The sequence below is a fragment of the Aquarana catesbeiana genome, linkage group LG01, assembly GCF_042186555.1.
Source record: "Aquarana catesbeiana isolate 2022-GZ linkage group LG01, ASM4218655v1, whole genome shotgun sequence".
NCBI lineage: Eukaryota > Metazoa > Chordata > Amphibia > Anura > Ranidae > Aquarana > Aquarana catesbeiana.
In genome coordinates, this window is record NC_133324.1 from 972908875 (window position 1) to 972929781 (window position 20907).

Here is a 20907-nt window from a genome sequence, read left to right on the forward strand (position 1 = left end):
GGGTGACAGAGAGAGACAGAGGGGGGGACAGAGAAAGACAGAGGGGGATAGAGAGGGATAGGGGGGACAGAAAGAGACAGGGGGGACAGAGAGAGACAGAGGGGGTGACAGAGAGAGACAGAGGGGGGACAGAGAGGGATAGAGGGGGGCAGAGAGAGACAGAGGGGTAGACAGAGAGAGACAGAGGGGGTGACAGAGAGAGACAGAGGGGGGTGTAATGAAACGTCCCACACTCCGCTTAAGTGCTTTCGTCATACACCGTTTCCTCCCAGTCTGAATATAGACATCAGATATTCCAACCGCTGACAACCACAAACAAGGCAATACTCATTTGGTTTCTCACCATGAACTGTTTATTAGAACAAGAATACAGTCTCAAATACATTTGAAGAGGAGGTTCCCCCCCTCCTGCTTATATAACTCTAACAATACACCTGCAACCAGAAACATAAATTAACATGAGCTAATTAACTAATCCTTTAAAGCAGCCAATGTGACTCCATGCCCACCTGGCCATTGTTGTGATTAATCAGGATTTCACTACAGGTCAGACTTGTTGTCACCAGGCTTCACACAGTAGATTATACATTATCATAGGTATAAACACAGGACACCTTCTCACAATAGCAGGAGCTCCAGTAGGAGTCGGTCCGTCTCCTACATTGTATAGAGGCCAATGTGATCAGCTCTTTCAATTAAGATGTCGAGTCCAGAATCAAACAAACCAAGAACAGTCTTTATATATATCCTGGGAGATATTGTGGATAAATATTACTATCCAATTTTAAGTAATCCAAGCCATATTTTCTCAGTCACCCTGTGCCCCTAATGGACACAAGGTCAAGCTCACTTAGACATAGGAGGTGCATAGGGAGCTGAAACAAGGGTTTCCCAACCTCTCCAATGGATTCTGGGTTCAATGGGCCCTCCTGGGGTGACAGAGAGAGACAGAGGGGGGGTGACAGAGAGAGACGGAGGGGGTGACACAGAGAGACAGAGGGGGGTGATAGAGAGAGACAGAAGGGGTGAGAGAGATAGGGGGGTCAGAGAGAAAGACCACTAGTCCTGTCTGGAGTCCCTCTAGTGCCCTTATGTCCCAGTGGTGTGTGTAATGCTCAGTACCGTACCTTTCATGCCAGTAGGACGTCCATGATGGCCAGCAGCTGGCAAGACCCATTTTGGAGCGGTCCCTGGCTGCTTGCATTTCCTGCCTATCCTTGTTCTCTGAACCTCTGGTCAGTCTGTCCTCCAGGCCTGGGAGCGGTGAGGAGGCTCTGGGATGCTGTGCCTGCTGTTCCTGGTGTCTTGCTGCTCCTGGGCCGCTCGCTCATGCATAGACCGGGTGATGTCATCCTGCCCACCCCTTGAGGTCTCCGCTATCCTACTCCTCACACCAGCTGTCACTGGCCCTCTAAACTGTGTACAGATGTGAGCTGGGCTGACCGCCAGCGCTAGGATAAAGGACTGAGTGGGGAACCCCCGATCCGATCCCTGATTCCAGGGGGGGCTATCCCCCCCTTGCCCCTACCTGCGGATGCCCATATGTATTGGGCAGTAATAAGAAATTAACACAGCATCATGTGGGGTACATGTATGGAATAACTTACCAACATGTGGAGATATCTACTAGTAGAAGGCTAAAGGGAAAGCTCACTTAAACGAAGGTCACTTGGTCAATTTACATGACTGTTTTTGGTTGTTCAGCATCAAGTTTACAAGACAAATATTAGGAAATATTTACCTCTCTAACATTCATGCCTAAGGATGAAAGGGTCTCCTTTACTTTTCTCGTCCTTGCACTGACGGATTTGGGTTCCCCTTCTGATCTGTTATGAGGACAAAAAAAACACATGAAAAAAAGTGTTTACAAACAAAAAAAGTTTCTGTAGAGCCAAGACTTTTTCCTTCTGGATAGAGCAGGAAGTCATTATGCTCCAGTCAGTGAGTGAATACAAAAGTTAGGGTTTCCACTGGAGGTTTCTAGGGGTTCCTTGACTTGTGGCCCATTGACCTCCCATTTAATGGTGCTTGTAGCCAGGTGCTGGATGATAGAAACATGGAGAAGGAGACATTTTTCTCTTTACAATCAGTTTACTTCCACTTCCTGCAGTTGTGCTTCACCATCCTCTCCAGTCAGCAGAGGGAGAAATATAGCCAGAAAAGCCAAGCCAGAACACTGAGGATCATGGGATTTGAAGCCCAGGAAATAAGCCATATTGTGGAACTTATAGCCTCTTTGCACTATAATTCCCAAGAGACACTGGTGCATGAGAGCTGCTTTTCTGAGACTTTACAGCTAGATTCTTCCTCTTAATCATAGGGGAACAATGAGAGCACACAGTGGCGGCCCATCCATTAGGGGTGCCAGGGCGCCGCCCCTCTCTCCTCACCACCTTCTATTTGAACAATGGATAGATTCATGCATAGCATGAATCTATCCACGGCCACCGCTGCCACCCCGTATTCAGGCATGCAGCCCCTTTTAGGGCGCCGGGCGCCTGAGTTCCAGTGGCGGGAGTGTTTTTTTGAAGCCCCTGATTAGAGCCATTGGCTCTAATAGGCTTCAAAATAGGGTGGCTCGTGGTGCAGAGCATTGCACTACAAGCCCACCCAGGTGTTACAACAGTGAATGATAATTCACTGTTGCAACACTGATCTTCAATCCGGCCAAACAGAAACAGGTCTGATACCCATTTTCCAATTGGCCGAAAAGAGAAGACCCCCGATTGGTCACCGAGGAAGGGAGGAGGGAGGAGACAGAAGTCGCTGATGCCCGTGGAGAGCATGGGAAGGGAGATCTGTCGCTGCCACTGCTGCTGCTGAAGAGCAAGGGAAGCAGCCGGTGATGCGCTGCGTTTGCCGCCCCCCCCCAAAAAATGACCACTTGCCACCACTGAGAGCACATCTGCTGCATACTGACCAGACTATTGAGAGGCCAGACCAATGGAGACATCCAAGGCAGTGCAGCACAGACTGCAGCTACAGCATCTGCACTGTTGCTGCAGGGTGACCAATGCATCACTGATCTTCTACTTCCCACCACTGAATCTCTGGAGGCATTCTGTGGAGAGGCTGAGGGCCCTCTCTTCCTGCAGTGAGAGTTCACAGCCACACCACAGAGACTGGTGAGAGGACCATACGCATTGTTCACACTGCTAGCAGGGACTGAGCTACTGGAGGCAGAACATTAAGTATACTGCACCTGTACCACACCTATGTCATATCTTTATATGGACATGCAGTCTACATGTCCATAATGGACATTCATGGACATATTCAAAAATTATGGAATTTACAAACTGTTTGTAAATTTATTGAAAGTTGGCAACCCTGGTGGGGGGGCTGAGTGTGCAAATTTGTGAGGGGTGGCTAAGTGCGTACACGTTTGAGGGTAGCTGAGTGCATACAGCTATGAGAGCAGCTGTCCATACCAACCGTTTCCCTAAAATCTCAGTGCTGCTACTCAATCGGCTCCATCAAACCCCCAGAGGAGGGGATCTGAACAAGATCCTCCTCCAACGGGAAATGAGGTGGATCTGGTGTCCCCCAGCACAGGGAGGCCCCGTGACACCTTTTGTCCCGGGGCATCTTCATGGACCTTGTGTTTCCGGCATCAGCCGCCGGGTGCGCATGCCCGATCCAGCTGTTCCACCAGCTGGATTCCTTCTGGCCCCTCTCTCCATGTTGGCGTCGCCCCAACGCCTGACGTCATTGCGCCTATTGATGCGGTGACGCCGCCCCGCCAGGGGAACAGCATTAGCTGTGTCAGTGGGCATGTGAAGGAAGCTGAATGTATACAGGTGTGAAGCGAGCTGAGTGTGTACAGGTGTGAAGCGAGCTGAGTGTGTATAGGTGTGAGGGGGGCTGAGTGTGTACAGGTGTGAGGAGGGCTGAGTGTGTACAGGTGTGAGGAGGGCTGAGTGTGTACAGGTGTGGAAGGGCTGAGTGTGTACAGGGGTGGAGGGGCTAGGTGCTTACAGGTGTGAGGGAGATGAGTGTGTACAGGTGTGAGGGGAGCTGAGTGTGTACAGGTGAGAGGGGGCTGAGTGTGTACAGGTGTGAGGGGGCTGAGTGTGTACAGGTGTGAGGGGGGCTGAGTGTGTACAGGTGTATGGGGGGCTGAGTTGTACAGGTGTGGAGGAGCTAAGTGTGTACAGGTATGGAGGAGAGCTGAGTGTGGGGGAGCTAAGTGTGTACAGGTATGGAGGAGCTGAGTGTACAGGTGTGGAGGAACTGAGTGTGTAGAGGTGTGAGGGGGGCTGAGTGTGTACAGGTGTGAGGAGGGCTGAGTGTGTACAGGTGTGGAGGAGCTGAGTGTGTACAGGTGTGGAGAATCTGAGTGTGTACAGGTGTGAAGGATCTGAGTATGTACAGGTGTGAGGGGAGTTGAGTGTCTACAGGTGTGAGGGGGGAAGAGTGTGTACATGTGTGAGGGGGGAAGAGTGTGTACAGGTGTGAAGAGGGCTGAGTGTGTGGAGGAGCTGAGTGTGTACAGGTGTGAGGGGAGCTGAGTGTGTACAGGTGTGAGGGGGCTGAGTGTGTACAGGTGTGAGGAGGGCTGAGTGTGTACAGGTGTGAGGGGAGCTGAGGGTGTACAGGTGTGATGGGGGCTGAGTGTGCACAGGTGTGAGGAAGGCTGAGGGTGTAGAGGTGTGAGGAGGGCTGAGTGTGTACAGGTGTAAGGAGGGCTGAGCGTGTACAGGTGTGAGGGGAGCTGAGTGTGTACAGGTGTGAGGGGAGCTGAGTGTGTACAGGTGTGAGGGGGCTAAGTGTGTACAGGTGTGGAGGAGCTGAGTGTGTAAAGGTGTGAAGGGAGCTGAGTGTGTACAGGTGTGAAGGGAGCTGAGTGTGTACAGGTATGAAGCGAGCTGAGTGTGTACAGGTGTGAAGCGAGCTAAGTGTGTACAGGTGTGAGGGGGGCTGAGTGTGTACAGGTGTGAGGAGGGCTGAGTGTGTACAGGTGTGGAAGGGCTGAGTGTGTACAGGTGTGGAAGGGCTGGGTGCTTGCAGGTGTGAGGGGAGCTGAGTGTATACAGGTGTGAGGGGGCTGAGTGTGTACAGGTGTAAGGGGGGCTGAGAGTGTACAGGTGTGAGGGGGGCTAAGTGTGTACAGGTGTGAGGAGGGCTGAGTGTGTACAGGTGTGGAGGAGCTGAGTGTGTACAGATATGGAGGAGAGCTGAGTGTGGAGGAGCTGAGTGTGTACAGGTGTGGAGGAGCTGAGTGTACAGGTGTGGAGGAGCTGAGTGTGTACAGGTGTGAGGGGGGCTGAGTGTGTACAGGTGTGAGGAGGGCTGAGTGTGTAGAGGTGTGAAGGAGCTGAGTGTACAGGTGTGGAGGAACTGAGTGTGTAGAGGTGTGAGGGGGGCTGAGTGTGTACAGGTGTGAGGAGGGCTGAGTGTGTACAGGTGTGGAGGAGCTGAGTGTGTACAGGTGTGGAGAAGCTGAGTGTGTACAGGTGTGAAGGATCTGAGTGGGTACAGGTGTGAGGGGAGTTGAGTGACTACAGGTGTGAGGGGGGATGAGTGTGTACAGGTGTGAGGGGGTCTGAGTGTGTACAGGTGTGAAGAGGGCTGAGTGTGTGGAGGAGCTGAGTGTGTACAGGTGTGAGGGGAGATGAGTGTGTACAGTTGTGAGGGGCTGAGTGTGTACAGGTGTGAGGGGAGCTGAGGGTGTACAGGTGTAACGGGGCTGATTGTGCACAGGTGTGAGGAAGGCTGAGGGTGTACAGGTGTGAGGAGGGCTGAGTGTGTACAGGTGTAAGGAGGGCTGAGCATGTACAGGTGTGAGGGGAGTTGAGTGTGTACAGGTGTGAGGGGAGCTGAGTGTGTACAGGTGTGAGGAGGCTGAGTGTGTACAGGTGTGGAGGAGCTGAGTGTGTAAAGGTGTGAAGGGAACTGAGTGTGTACAGGTGTGAAGGGAGCTGAGTGTGTACAGGTGTGAAGGGAGCTGAGTGTGTACAGGTATGAAGCGAGCTGAGTGTGTACAGGTGTGAAGCGAGCTGAGTGTGTACAGGTGTGAGGGGGGCTGAGTGTGTACAGTTGTGAGGAGGGCTGAGAGTGTAGAGGAGCTGAGTGTGTACAGGTGTGAGGGGAGCTGAGTGTGTACAGGTGTGAGGGGAGCTGAGTGTGTACAGGTGTGGAGGAGCTGAGTGTGTACAGGTGTGAGGAGGGCTGAGTGTGTACAGGTGTGGAGGAGCTAAGTGTGTATAGGTGTGAGGAGAGCTGAGTGTGTACAGGTGTGAGGAGGGCTGAGTGTGTACAGGTGTGGGGGAGCTGAGTGTGTACAGGTGTGAGTAGGGCAGAGTGGGTATAGGTGTGAAGGGAACTGAGTGTGTACAGGTGTGAGGAGGGCTGAGTGTGTACAGGTATGAGGGGAGCTGAGTGTATACAGGTGTGAGGAGGGCTGAGTGTGTACAGGTGTGAAGGGAGCTGAGTGTGTACATATGTGAGGAGGGCTGAGTGTATACAGGTGTGGAGGAGCTAAGTGTGTATAGGTGTGAGGAGGGCTGAGTGTGTACAGGTGTGAGGAAGGCTGAGTGTGTACAGGTGTGGGGGAGCTGAGTGTGTACAGGTGTGAGGAGGGCTGAGTGTGTACAGGTGTGAGGGGAGCTGAGTGTATACAGGTGTGAGGAGGGCTGAGTGTGTACAGATGTGGAAGGGCTGAGTGTGTACAGGTGTGGAGGGGCTGGGTGCTTACAGGTGTGAGGGGGCTGAGTGTGTACAGGTGTGGAGGGGCTGATTGTGTACAGGTGTGAGGAGGGCTGAGTGTGTACAGGTGTGAGGGGAGCTGAGTGTGTACAGGTGTGGGGGGAGCTGAGTGTGTACAGGTGTGGTGGAGCTGAGTGTGTACAGGTGTGAGGGGAGCTGAGTCTGTACAGGTGTGGAGGATCTGAGTGTGTACAGAGTGAGGGGAGCTGAGTGTGTACAGGTGTGAGGAGGGCTGAGTGTGTACAGGTGTGAGGAGGCTGAGTGTGTATAGGTGTGGAGGAGCTGAGTGTGTACAGGTGTGAGGGGAGCTGGGTGTGTACAGGTGTGAGGAGGCTGAGTGTGTACATGTGTGGAGGAGCTGAGTGTGTAAAGGTGTGAAGGGAGCTGTGTGTGCAGGTGTGGGGGGCTGAGTGTGTACAGGTGTGGAGGGGGCTGAGTGTGTACAGGTGTGGAGAGGGCTGAGTGTATACAGGTGTGAAAGGAGCTGAGTGTGAACAGTTGTGAAGCGAGCTGAGTGTGTACAGGTGTGAGGGGGGCTGAATGTGTACAGGTGTGAGGAGGGCTGAGTGCATACAGGTGTGGAAGGGCTGAGTGTGTACAGGTGTGGAGGAGCTGAGTGTGTACAGATATGGAAGAGAGCTGAGTGTGGAGGAGCTGAGTGTGTACAGGTGCGGAGGAGCTGAGTGTACAGGTGTGGAGGAGCTGAGTGTGCACAGGTGTGAGGGGGGCTGAGTGTGTACAGGTGTGAGGAGGGCTGAGTGTGTACAGGTGTGGAGGAGCTGAGTGTGTACAGGTGTGGAGAAGCTGAGTGTGTACAGGTGGGAGGGGGGCTGAGTGTGTACAGGTGTGAGGAGGGCTGAGTGTGTACAGGTGTGAGGAGGGCTGAGTGTGTACAGGTGTGGAAGGGCTGAGTGTGTACAGGTGTGGAGGGGCTGGGTGCTTACATGTGTGAGGGGAGCTGAGTGTATACAGGTGTGAGGGGGCTGAGTGTGTACAGGTGTAAGGGGGGCTGAGAGTGTACAGGTGTGAAGGGGGGGCTGAGTGTGTACAGGTGTGAGGAGGGCTGAGTGTGTACAGGTGTGGAGGAGCTGAGTGTGTACAGATATGGAGGAGAGCTGAGTGTGGAGGAGCTGAGTGTGTACAGGTGTGGAGAAGCTGAGTGTACAGGTGTGGAGGAGCTGAGTGTGTACAGGTGTGAGGGGGGCTGAGTGTGTACAGGTGTGAGGAGGGCTGAGTGTGTACAGGTGTGAAGGAGCTGAGTGTGTACAGGTGTGGAGGAGCTGAGTGTGTACAGGTGTGGAGGAGCTGAGTGTGTACAGGTGTGAGGGGAGTTGAGTGTCTACAGGTGTGAGGGGGATGAGTGTGTACAGGTGTGAGGGGGCTGAGTGTGTACAGGTGTGAGGAGGGCTGAGAGTGTAGAGGAGCTGAATGTGTACAGGTGTGAGGGGAGCTGAGTGTGTACAGGTGTGAGGGGAGCTGAGTGTGTACAGGTGTGGAGGAGCTGAGTGTGTACAGGTGTGAGGGGGCTGAGTGTGTACAGGTGTGGAGGAGCTAAGTGTGTATAGGTGTGAGGAGGGCTGAGTGTGTACAGGTGTGAGGAGGGCTGAGTGTGTACAGGTGTGGGGGAGCTGAGTGTGTACAGGTGTGAGGAGGGCAGAGTGGGTACAGGTGTGAAAGGAACTGAGTGTGTACAGGTGTGAGGAGGGCTGAGTGTGTACAGGTGTGAGGGGAGCTGAGTGTATACAGGTGTGAGGAGGGCTGAGTGTGTACAGGTGTGAAGGGAGCTGAGTGTGTACATGTGTGAGGAGGGCTGAGTGTATACAGGTGTGGAGGAGCTAAGTGTGTATAGGTGTGAGGAGGGCTGAGTGTGTACAGGTGTGAGGAAGGCTGAGTGTGTACAGGTGTGGGGGAGCTGAGTGTGTACAGGTGTGAGGAGGGCTGAGTGTGTACAGGTGTGAGGGGAGCTGAGTGTATACAGGTGTGAGGAGGGCTGAGTGTGTACAGATGTGGAAGGGCTGAGTGTGTACAGGTGTGGAGGGGCTGGGTGCTTACAGGTGTGAGGGGGCTGAGTGTGTACAGGTGTGGAGGGGCTGATTGTGTACAGGTGTGAGGAGGGCTGAGTATGTACAGGTGTGAGGGGAGCTGAGTGTGTACAGGATTGAGGGGAGCTGAGTGTGTACAGGTGTGAGGAAGGCTGAGTGTGTACAGGTGTCAGGAGGCTGAGTGTGTACAGGTGTGGAGGAGCTGAGTGTGTACAGGTGTGAGGGGAGCTGGGTGTGTACAGGTGTGATGAGGCTGAGTGTGTACATATGTGGAGGAGCTGAGTGTGTAAAGGTGTGAAGGGAGCTGTGTGTGCAGGTGTGGGGGTCTGAGTGTGTACAGGTGTGGAGGGGGCTGAGTGTGTACAGGTGTGGAGAGGGCTGAGTGTATACAGGTGTGAAAGGAGCTGAGTGTGAACAGGTGTTAAGCGAGCTGAGTGTGTACAGGTGTGAAGCGAGCTGAGTGTGTACAGGTGTGAGGGGGGCTGAATGTGTACAGGTGTGAGGAGGGCTGAATGTGTACAGGTGTGAGGAGGGCTGAGTGCATACAGGTGTGGAAGGGCTGAGTGTGAACAGGTATGGAGGAGCTGAGTGTGTACAGATATGGAGGAGAGCTGAGTGTGAAGGAGCTGAGTGTGTACAGATGTGGAGGAGCTGAGTGTACAGGTGTGGAGGAGCTGAGTGTGTACAGGTGTGAGGGGGGCTGAGTGTGTACAGGTGTGAGGAGGGCTGAGTGTGTACAGGTGTGGAGGAGCTGAGTGTGTACAGGTGTGGAGGAGCAGAGTGTGTACAGGTGTGGAGGAGCTAAGTGTGTACAGGTGTGAGGGGAGTTGAGTGTCTACAGGTGTGAGGGGGCTGAGTGTGTACAGGTGTGAGGGGGCTGAGTGTGTACAGGTGTGAGGAGGGCTGAGAGTGTAGAGGAGCTGAGTGTGTACAGGTTTGAGGGGAGCTGAGTGTGTACAGGTGTAAGGGGAACTGAGTGTGTACAGGTGTGGAGGAGCTGAGTGTGTACAGGTGTGAGGGGGGCTGAGTGTGTACAGGTGTGGAGGAGCTAAGTGTGTATAGGTGTGAGGAGGGCTGAGTGTGTACAGGTGTGAGGAGGGCTGAGTGTGTACAGGTGTAGGGGAGCTGAGTGTGTACAGGTGTGAGGAGGGCAGAGTGGGTACAGGTGTGAAGGGAACTGAGTGTGTACAGGTGTGAGGAGGGCTGAGGGTGTACAGGTATGAGGGGAGCTGAGTGTATACAGGTGTGAGGAGGGCTGAGTGTGTACAGCTTTGAAGGGAGCTGAGTGTGTACATGTGTGAGGAGAGCTGAGTGTATACAGGTGGGGAGGAGCTAAGTGTGTATAGGTGTGAGGAGGGCTGAGTGTGTACAGGTGTGAGGAAGGCTGAGTGTTTACAGGTGTGGGGGAGCTAAGTGTGTATAGGTGTGGGTAAGTGTGACCTTGGTGGTGTGGATGTGTCATTGCCATCATCCCATGTAAGTCTATAGAAAAATGTATAATACCTCTAAGGGGATTTTTAAGGCAATGAATTCAAAAAATATTTACAATAAAATCAGTTTTATTTAATGTTATTCAGCGTTAAAAAGTGTATGAATTTTTTTAAAATTTTTTCACAGATAATCATATAGGTCAGTAAACATAGAACAAAAAAATAGTAAGATAAATTCCACAGCATGTAGTAATTCTGCAAATACATCCAATACAAAAAAGTGTGTATAGGTGTGAGGAGGGCTGAGTGTGTACAGGTGTGAGGAAGGCTGAGTGTGTACAGGTGTGGGGGAGCTGAGTGTTTACAGGTGTGAGGAGGGCTGAGTGTGTACAGGTGTGAGGGGAGCTGAGTGTATACAGGTGTGAGGAGGAATGAGTGTATACAGGTGGGGAGGAGCTAAGTGTGTATAGGTGTGAGGAGGGCTGAGTGTGTACAGGTGTGAGGAAGGCTGAGTGTTTACAGGTGTGGGGGAGCTAAGTGTGTATAGGTGTGAGGAGGGCTGAGTGTGTACAGGTGTGTGGAAGGCTGAGTGTGTACAGGTGTGGGGAAGTTGAGTGTGTACAGGTGTGAGGAGGGCTGAGTGTGTACAGGTGTGAGGGGAGCTGAGTGTATACAGGTGTGAGGAGGGCTGAGTGTGTACAGCTGTGGAAGGGCTGAGTGTGTACAGGTGTGGAGGGGCTGGGTGCTTACAGGTGTGAGGGGGCTGAGTGTGTACAGGTGTGGAGGGGCTGATTGTGTACAGGTGTGAGGAGGGCTGAGTGTGTACAGTAGTGAGGGGAGCTATGTGTGTACAGGTGTGAGGGGAGCTGAGTGTGTACAGGTGTGGTGGAGCTGAGTGTGTACAGGTGTGAGGGGAGCTGAGTCTGTACAGGTGTGGTGGAGCTGAATGTGTACAGGTGTGAGGGGAGCTGAGTCTGTACAGGTGTGGAGGATCTGAGTGTGTACAGAGTGAGGAGGGCTGAGTGTGTACAGGTGTGAGGAGGCTGAGTGTGTACAGGTGTGGAGGAGCTGAGTGTGTACAGGTGTGAGCGGAGCTGGGTGTGTACAGGTGTGAGGAGGCTGAGTGTGTACATGTGTTGAGGAGCTGAGTGTGTAAAGGTGTGAAGGGAGCTGTGTGTGCAGGTGTGGGGGGCTCAGTGTGTACAGGTGTGGAGGGGGCTGAGTGTGTACAGGTGTGGAGAGGGCTGAGTGTATACAGGTGTGAAAAGAGCTGAGTGTGAACAGGTGTGAAGCGAGCTGAGTGTGTGCAGGTGTGAAGCGAGCTGAGTGTGTACAGGTGTGAGGGGAGCTGAGTGCATACAAGTGTGGAAAGGCTGAGTGCGTACAGGTGTGGAGAGGGCTGAGTGTACACAGGTGTGAATTGAGCTGATTGTTTACAGGTGTGAAGCGAGCTGAGTGTGTACAGGTGTGAAGGAACTGAGTGTGTACAGGTGTGAGGAGGACTGAGTGTGTACAGGTGTGGAGGAGCTGAGTGTGTACAGATGTGAGGGGTGCTGAGTTTGTACAGGTGTGAGGGGGGCTTAGTGTGTACAGGTGTGAGGAGAGCTGAGTGTGTATAGGTGTGAAGGGAGCTGAGTGTGTACAGGTGTGAGGGGGCTGAGTGTGTACAGGTGTGGAGGAGCTGAGTGTGTACAGGTGTGGAGGAGCTGAGTGTGTACAGGTGTGAGGAGCGCTGAGTGTGTACATGTGTGAGGAGGGCTGAGTGTGTACAGGTGTGGAGAAGCTGAGTGTGTACAGGTGTGAGCAGGGCTGAGTGTGTACAGGTGTGAAGGGAGCTAAGTGTGTAATGGGGGTGGAGAAGCTGAGTGTGTAAAGGTGTGAAGGGAGCTGAGTGTGTACAGGTATGGGGGGCTGAGTGTGTACAGGTGTGAGGAGGCTGACTGTGTACAGGTGTGGAGGACTAAGTGTGGACAGGTGTGGAGGAGCTGAGTGTGTACAGGTGTGAGTAGAGCTGAGTGTGTACAGGTGTGAGGAGGCTGACTGTGTACAGGTGTGGAGGACTAAGTGTGTACAGGTGTGGAGGAGCTGAGTGTGTACAGGTGTGAGGAGAGCTGAGTGTGTACAGGTGTAAGGAGAGCTGAGTGTGTACAGGTGTGAGAAGGCTGAGTGTGTACAGGTGTGAAGGAATTGAGTGTGTACAGGTGTGAGGAGGGCTGAGTGTGTACAGGTGTAAGGAGGCTGAGTGTGTACAGGTTGGAGGAGTTGAGTGTGTATAGGTGTGAGGGGGGCTGAGTGTGTACAGGTGTGAAGGAGCTGAGTGTGTACAGATGTGAGGGGAGCTGAGTGTGTACAGGTGTGAGGAGAGCTGAGTGTGTATAGGTGTGAAGGGAGCTGAGTGTATACACATGTGAGGAGGGCTGAGTGTGTACAGATTTGGAAGGGCTGAGTGTGTACAGGTGTGGAGGGGCTGGGTGCTTACAGGTGTGAGGGGGCTGAGTGTGTACAGGTGTGGAGGGGCTGATTGTGTACAGGTGTGAGGAGGGCTGAGTGTGTACGGGTGTGAGGGGAGCTGAGTGTGTACAGGTGTGAGGGGAGCTGAGTGTGTACAGGTGTGGCAGAGCTGAGTGTGTACAGGTGTGATGGGAGGTGAGTGTGTACAGGTGTGAGGAGGGCTGAGTGTGTACAGGTGTGAGGAGGCTGAGTGTGTACAGGTGTGGAGGAGCTGAGAGTGTACAGGTGTGAGGAGGGCTGAGTGTGTACAGGTGTGAGGAGGGCTGAGTGTGTACAGGTGTGGAGAAGCTGAGTGTGTACAGGTGTGAGGAGGGCTGAGTGTGTACAGGTGTGAAGGTAGCTGAGTGTGTACAGGTGTGAGGAGGGCTGAGTGTGTAAAGGTGTGAAGGGAGCTGAGTGTGTACAGGCGTGAGGAGCGCTGAGTGTGTACAGGTGTGAGGAGCATGAGTGTGTACAGGTGTGGAGGAGCCGAGTGTGTACAGGTGTGAGGGGGGCTGAGTGTGTACAGGTGTGAGGGGGGCTGAGTGTGTACAGGTGTGAGGAGGCTGACTGTGTACAGGTGTGGAGGACTAAGTGTTGACAGGTGTGGAGGAGCTGAGTGTGTACAGGTGTGAGGAGAGCTGAGTGTGTACAGGTGTAAGGAGAGCTGAGTGTGTACAGGTGTGAGGAGGCTGAGTGTGTACAGGTGTGATGGAGCTGAGTGTGTACAGGTGTGAGGAGGGCTGAGTGTGTACAGGTGTGGAGGAGCTGAATGTGTACAGGTGTGGAGGAGTTGAGTGTGTATAGGTGTGAGGGGGGCTGAGTGTGTACAGGTGTGAAGGAGCTGAGTGTTTACAGATGTGAGGGAGCTGAGTGTGTACAGGTGTGAGGGGGGCTGAGTGTGTACAGGTGTGAGGAGAGCTGAGTGTGTATAGGTGTGAAGGGAGCTGAGTGTATACACATGTGAGGAGGGCTGAGTGTGTACAGATTTGGAAGGGCTGAGTGTGTACAGGTGTGGAGGGGCTGATTGTGTACAGGTGTGAGGAGGGCTGAGTGTGTACGGGTGTGAGGGGAGCTGAGTGTGTACAGGTGTGAAGGGAGCTGAGTGTGTACAGGTGTGGTGGAGCTGAGTGTGTACAGGTGTGAGGGGAGCTGAGTGTGTACAGGTGTGGAGGAGCTAAGTGTGTACAGGTGTGATGGGAGCTGAGTGTGTACAGGTGTGACGAGGGCTGAGTGCGTACAGGTGTGAGGAGGCTGAGTGTGTACAGGTGTGGAGGAGCTGAGTGTGTACAGGTGTGAGGAGGGCTGAGTGTGTACAGGTGTGGAGGAGCTGAGTGTGTACAGGTGTGAGGAGGGCTGAGTGTGTACAGGTGTGAGGAGGGCTGAGTGTGTACAGGTGTGGAGAAGCTGAGTGTGTACAGGTGTAAGGAGGGCTGAGTGTGTACAGGTGTGAAGGGAGCTGAGTGTGTACAGGTGTGAGGAGGGCTGAGTGTGTACAGGTGTGAAGGGAGCTGAGTGTGTACAGGTGTGGAGGGGCTGAGTGTGTACAGATGTGGAAGGGCTGAGTGTGTACAGGTGGGAGGAGGCTGAGTGTGTACAGGTGTGGAGGAGCTGAGTTGGTACAGGTGTGAGGAGGCTGAGTGTGTACAGCTGTGGAGGAGCTGAGTGTGTACAGGTGTGGAGGGGCTAGGTGCTTACAGGTGTGAGGGGGCTGAGTGTGTACAGGTGTGAGGAGGGCTGAGTGTGTACAGGTGTGAGGAGGGCTGAGTGTGTACAGGTGTGAAGGGAGCTGAGTGTATACAGATGTGAGGAGGGCTGAGTGTGTACAGATGTGGAAGGGCTAAGTGTGTACAGGTGTGGAGGGGCTGGGTGCTTACAGGTCTTAGGGGACTGAGTGTGTACAGGTGTGGAGAGGCTGATTGTGTACAGGTGTGAGGGGGCTGAGTGTGTACAGGTAGGTGGGGAGCCGAGTGTGTACAGGTGTGAGGGGGGCTGATTGTGTACAGGTGTGAGGGGGCTGAGTGTGTACAGGTTTGAGGAGACCTGAGTGTGTATAGGTGTGAAAGGAGCTGAGTGTGAACAGGTGTGAGGGGGCTGAGTGTGTACAGGAGTGGAGGAGCTGAGTGTGTACAGGTGTGGAGGAGCTGAGTGTGTACAGGTGTGAGGAGGGCTGAGTGTGTACAGGTGTGGAGAAGCTGAGTGTGTACAGGTGTGAGGAGGGCTGAGTGTGTACAGGTGTGAAGGGAGCTGAGTGTGTACAGGTGTGAGGAGGGCTGAGTGTGTACAGGTGTGAAGGGAGCTGAGTGTGTACAGGTGTGAGGAGGCTGAGTGTGTACAGCTGTGGAGGAGCTGAGTGTGTACAGGAGTGAGGGGGGCTGAGTGTATGCAGGTGTGGAGGAGCTGAGTGTGTACAGGTCTGAGGAGGGCTGAGTGTATGCAGGTTTTAGAAGAGCTGAGTGTGTACAGGTGTGAGGAGAGCTGAGTGTATACAGGTGTGAGGAGGGCTGAGTGTGTACAGGTGTGAGGAGAGCTGAGTGTATACAGGTGTGAGGAGGGCTGAGTGTGTACAGATGTGGAAGGGCTGAGTGTGTACAGGTGTGGAGGGGCTGGGTGCTTACAGGTGTGAGGGGGCTGAGTGTGTACAGGTGTGGAGGGGCTGATTGTTTACAGGTGTGAGGAGGGATGAGTGTGTACAGGTGTGAGGGGAGCTGAGTGTGTACAGGTGTGAGGGGAGCTGAGTGTGTACAGGTGTGAGGAGGGCTGAGTGTGTACAGGTGTGAGAAAGGCTGAGTGTGTACAGGTGTGGGGGAGCTGAGTGTGTACAGGTGTGAGGAGGCTGAGTGTGTACAGGTGTGGAGGAGCTGAGTGTGTATAGGTGTGGAGGAGCTGAGTGTGTACAGGTGTGGATGGGCTGGGTGCTTACAGGTGTGAGGGGGCTGAGTGTGTACAGGTGTGGAGCAGCTGAGTGTGTACAGGTGTGAGGGGAGCTGGGTGTGTACAGGTGTGGAGGAGCTGAGTGTGTACAGGTGTGAGGGGAGCTGAGTATGTACAGGTGTGAGGGGGCTGAGTGTGTACAGGTGTGAGGAGGGCTGAGTGTGTACAGGTGTGGAGGGGCTGAGTTTGTACAGGTGTGAGGAGGGCTGAGTGTGTACAGGTGTGAGGAGGGCTGAGTGTGTACAGGTGTGGAGGGGAGCTGAGTGTGTACAGGTGTGGAGGGGCTGAGTGTGTACAGGTGTGGAGGGGCTGAGTGTGTACAGGTGTGGAGGGGCTCCGTGTGTACAGGTGTGGAGGGGCTCAGTGTGTACAGGTGTGAGGAGAGCTTAGTGTGGGGGAGGAATGAGCAAACACCCCTCCTCCTGAACCGTACCAGGCCACACACCCTCAACATGTTGGGGCTCTGCCCCCCACTCTGAAACACCTTGTTCCCATGTTGACGAGGACAGGGCCTCTTCCCGACAACCCTGGGTGGTGGTTCTGGGGGTCTGTGGGCAGGGGGCTTATTGGTATCTGGAAGCCCCCTTTAACAAGGAAGCCCCCATATCCCACCCCACCCCCCTATGTGAATGAGTATGGGGTACATTACACCCCTTCTCATTTACCCTAAAAATTGTCAAAAATAAAGAAAAAACAATAGACTTTTTTTGATAATTCCTTTATTAAAAAAAATAAAATAAAATGTAAAAACAATGTCCCCTGATGTAGATTTATTGTCAATCATGACGCCAACCACACCGCTGAAACCGGAAAAAAAAGCTCTGCCTGTGACGAAAGGTGACTGCCGGGGAGCTTGTTCACCCCCCTTTCCAGACCTGCATGCTTGGATAAGGGTCTGGTATGGATTTTGGGTTCTCATTAGAATCCATACCAGACCTGAAGGGTCTGGTAAGGATTGGGGGGACCCAACGCTGTTTTTTTCCCACAATGCTCTATTGTCGGCATTGTTTTGTTTACATTACAGCTGTCAGTGGCGAAGCCCGCTGACAGCTGATGAGTCATCAGTTGTTAAGGACATGGCAGCCAGCTTCCCCGCCCTCTGCTTAACAGCCAGCTATTCTTCACACTAGCTATTCTTGAATCGGTCGATCATTTTTAAACTGATACGAATTTCGGATCATTCTAAAAAATTGAAATATATTAGAAAATTGTTAAACAAATTAAATTTCATGAAAACAAAATGAAACTAAACAAATTCTGAAACAAAACAAAATGAGTAACATAACAAATTTATCTGAAACCAAACACATTTTTCCATTATGCACATGTCTATTCTGCATCACCTATACAAGAGAAGCTCTGGGAAGTCGTGGGACACTTCTGGCTAATTGCAGTTATTGTGTCTGGAATTTGCAAATCAGCAACGTTCACTCTAAATCAGATAGGATGCCCTCCGACAAATGGTGGGGGCAGGAGGGGCAGCTTCCCCCCACACACTGTTTTCATGTGGGAAAGAGTTACCCTGTGGCAAGCTGTGCCTTCCTCACCTCATATGTGCGCAGCTATTTGTTTTGCCTCTGGCTGGTCCAGCACTATTTACAGTCAGTTCAAGGAGACTGACACAGGCAAAAAACACACAGCAGGGTGGCCCAACCACATCACTGCATACTTTTACACATGAAACATGAATGGTGGGCCTGGAGCTACACAGTGATGTTGAGGCAAGTGTGCTGGCAAATGGGAGTGAGATCAGCTGCAAAAGATAACCCAGTGTGCCCATCAGCCATCACGTGGGAGGGGGGCAGTTTGGCACCAAATGACCTTGTCCCAGCACTGCCACCCGGGCCCCAATCAACAAGCCCAAGTTGTTGCTGTTGTAGTAACTAGCAATTGCTAAAACAGGGCAGCCGCGGAGTAAGCTGATGCAGCTCACTTCGTTCCACCTGCAGGGAAAGGTGCAGTGATATCATCTGAACTCCTCCTCCCCCTGCTGGTTTGGCCACCACACCAGTGTGGAACTGCTGTGTGGAACTGTCATGTGGAACTGCTGCACTGTGTGTAGCCTGCAGGACTGCTCAGTGCTCACTGTGGACTGGTCTGTCCACATATACTGTATGAGGATGTCTCTTTGCTAAATTGGGATATCTCTTTGCTGAATATACAGTATGGGGATGTCTCTTTGCTGGACTGGGCTGTTTTTTGTTTTCTTAGATATTTTTATTAGATAAGGGGAATATAGACTGGTTGGGGCATTGAAAAGGTAGTGCATTTAGTGTAGGGTCCTGTTCAAAAGAGTCTACCTTGTCATGGTGGCAGGCTTCATATTTTTTGGCCAAAATATAATTCCTTACTGTTATATCTTGAAAGCACTGATGACTTGGAATACACTTTTCTTTTTCATATACTAATTCTAAGACTGTGAAAATAAAAGTGGGTGCACTGAAGGAATCTGTTTGATGTCTAGTGTGTGGATTCACTGGAACCTCTCAAATATCCCACTTGCAAGGCATTTAACAAACTCAAGTGGACTGGCTATGCCCTGAAATACCCGGACACCTATATTCTTCCACAATTGAACCAAGTCTTCCTTCTTAACTTTTCACCTCTCCTTTCAGAGATCCGGATGTTACTTCAAAAGTAGCAATCAGGTCTGTTCTCCTGGTTTGCCACAACATTTTAAAGATGTTCATTCTACCTAAATTCTTATATCTTTTTCAAGCTCTACCTAAACATACAGTATATCTGTTTCCTTTGTCCAAAAAAATTAATCCTCTCTTAATTCTGTTTTTCTGGGCTGGTAAGAAACCGAGAATTTCCAAACGCTTATTGACATTATCCAAAAGAAGCGGTGGCTAATGCCGTGTACACACGGGCAGACTTTTCTACCGAACTTGTCCGACGGGCAATCCGACCGTGTGTGGGCTTCATCGGACCTTGAGCTGACTTTTACTGTCAAAAATCAGATGGACTTTAGATTTAGATGGTTTCAAATCTTTCCGACAGGCTTGAGTCCGGTCAAAAAATCCTTTCGTCTGTATGCTAGTCCGACGGACAAAAAAGGATGCAAGGGCAGCTATTGGCTACTGGCTATGAACTTCCTTATTCTAGTCCCTTCATTTGTCATCATGTTCAAAGGAACAGACTTTTGAACAGACTTTAGTCCGTTCGTGTGTGGGCAAGTCCGGTCATTCAAAAGTCCGTTGTAAGTCCGTCGAAAGTCAGTTGGAAAGACCATCGGATGTTTGATGCTGAAAAGTCCACTCGCATGTAAACAGCATTAGCCTTTCCCAATCCTTTGCAATACTACTGTGCCGCCCACCTTGTCAGGCCTATTGACTGGTCAAAAAATAATCGACTATTCCGAATTCTGTGTCTAGAAAAAGACAAAACAAAAGTTGTTAAGCAGCGGGCTGGGCAGCTGACCACCCACATCCTTAACAACCACGAGTCATCATCTGTCAGTGGGCACTGACGGATGAATGTAAAGATAACAAAAAATGTAAAAAAAAAATGGCGTAGGATTCCCCCGTCTATACCTGGCCCTTTGTGTCTTTAACTGACAATTGCGCAGTCGTGCGACGCTGTACCCAAACAAAATTTATCTCCTTTTTGTTCCTACAAATAGAGTTTTCTTTTGGCGGTATTTGGTCACCTCTGCAGTTTTCATTTTTTGCCCTATAAACAAAAAAAGACCTACAATTTTGAAAAAAAAATATCTTTTACTTTTTTCTATAATAAATATCTGAAAAAAAAACAAACAAATGTCTTCATCAGTTTTGACCAAAATGTATTCTTCTACATATTTTTGGTAAAAAAAATAAAAATAAGTAATAAGCGTATATTGATTGGTTTGTACAAAATTTTTTATGATTTTTTTGTTTGCGGTACTGCAACATTGTGGCAGACAGATCGAACACTTTTGACACTTTTTTGGGACCAGTAACATTTATACAGCGATCATAGCTAAAAATAGTCACTTTTAGCTTTTCAATTAGCTTTTTCTGTCACTTTTTAAATAGCTTTTTTTTTTTTTTTTTTTTCTTTGGTTCCTTCAGGCTATTAAGTAGGGGGAGGGGGTGATTGCTCACAGGTGCCTGCAGTCTATATAACTGTGTGTAGGACTCATCCTGAGCCTGCTCATTGTGAAGCTGTAGGAACTTAAACCAAGTGGAACTTTTCTAAGTGGTGAGTTAAAACCAGAGTTTAAAACAGGAGATTATAACAGGGGTCATAGTACCTGTGTATTGTGAGTATCTGAATGTTGTCTGAGTAGTGTGTGTGGATCGTTAGTACTTGTGTATTGTATACTTGAGTATTGCGAGTGTACATAGGTCTGCGACTGTTCTGCGATTACACGTAGGTCTGTGAGTACCTGTGTATTGTCTTGTGTACCTGTGTACCTGTGTATTGTCTTGTTGTGTACTTGTGTATTGTCTCGAGTATTAGTGCCAGGAAGCTAGCTGTTAGGTAATTTGGACAGGGTAAAATCCCCAATCCTCACTAAATTTAATAGGTACGATGCCCGGCGGGTGTGCAGAGGCGACTCTTTGTACATCTTGCCGCATGTATGCGTTCCTTGATCATCCGATCGAGGGCGAATACTGCTGTGCAAAATGTAAGCACATTGTTTCCCTGGAAGCCCAGGTTCTGAATTTGGGGAAGCAACTGTCAGCACTGAGAAGTCCCTCCATACTAAAGGAGAGCCAGGAACGTACACGGCAGGTGCCGGCAGGGGCCAGCACAGAGGCGGGTGGAGACAAAGAGGTGCTGGCACTAGCAAAGAGTAGATGGGTGACAGTCAGGAGGGGTAGAGGGGGAAGTGCCAGGGAGGCCGATCCAGGACTGGAGCATCCCAATAAGTACGCTACTTTGAGTGACATTGGTGAAACCAGTCAGGGACCAGCACTGCTGGAGCTGAGGGACTCTCCTAGCTGCCGGGGGAAGAACTCCTCCAGTGAGAGTGGGGGGGCAGCAAAGGGAAAGGAAAGACAGATTCTGGTGGTAGGGGACTCAATTCTTAGAAGGACAGAGAGGGCAATCTGTAACCAAGACCTGAAGTGCCGAACAGTATGTTGTCTACCGGGCGCTCGGGTTCGGCACATCACGGATCTTGTGGACAGATTTCTGGAGGGGCTGGGGAAGACCCGGCTGTCATGGTGCACGTTGGCACCAATGACAAAGTCAGAGGCAGATGGAGTGTCCTAAAGAACGATTTTAGGGACTTAGGAGCTAAATTGAGGAAAAGGACCTCCAAGGTAGTATTCTCAGGAATACTACCAGTACATCGAGCCACACCAGAAAGG

At 51.5% G+C, this 20907-nt stretch overlaps 1 protein-coding gene across 6 annotated transcripts in view; it reads right to left on the reverse strand.

The window, feature by feature from the left end:
• LOC141123276 (cytosolic phospholipase A2 gamma-like) overlaps positions 1 to 20907 on the reverse strand; it is a 268360-nt gene that overhangs the window by 221837 nt on the left and 25616 nt on the right. For all 6 annotated transcript variants that reach the window (XM_073612044.1, XM_073612047.1, XM_073612042.1 and 3 more), the window contains one exon: positions 1742 to 1826. In XM_073612044.1, coding sequence (XP_073468145.1) covers positions 1742 to 1826 — 85 coding nt within the window. The remainder of the gene's footprint in view (positions 1 to 1741; positions 1827 to 20907) is intronic.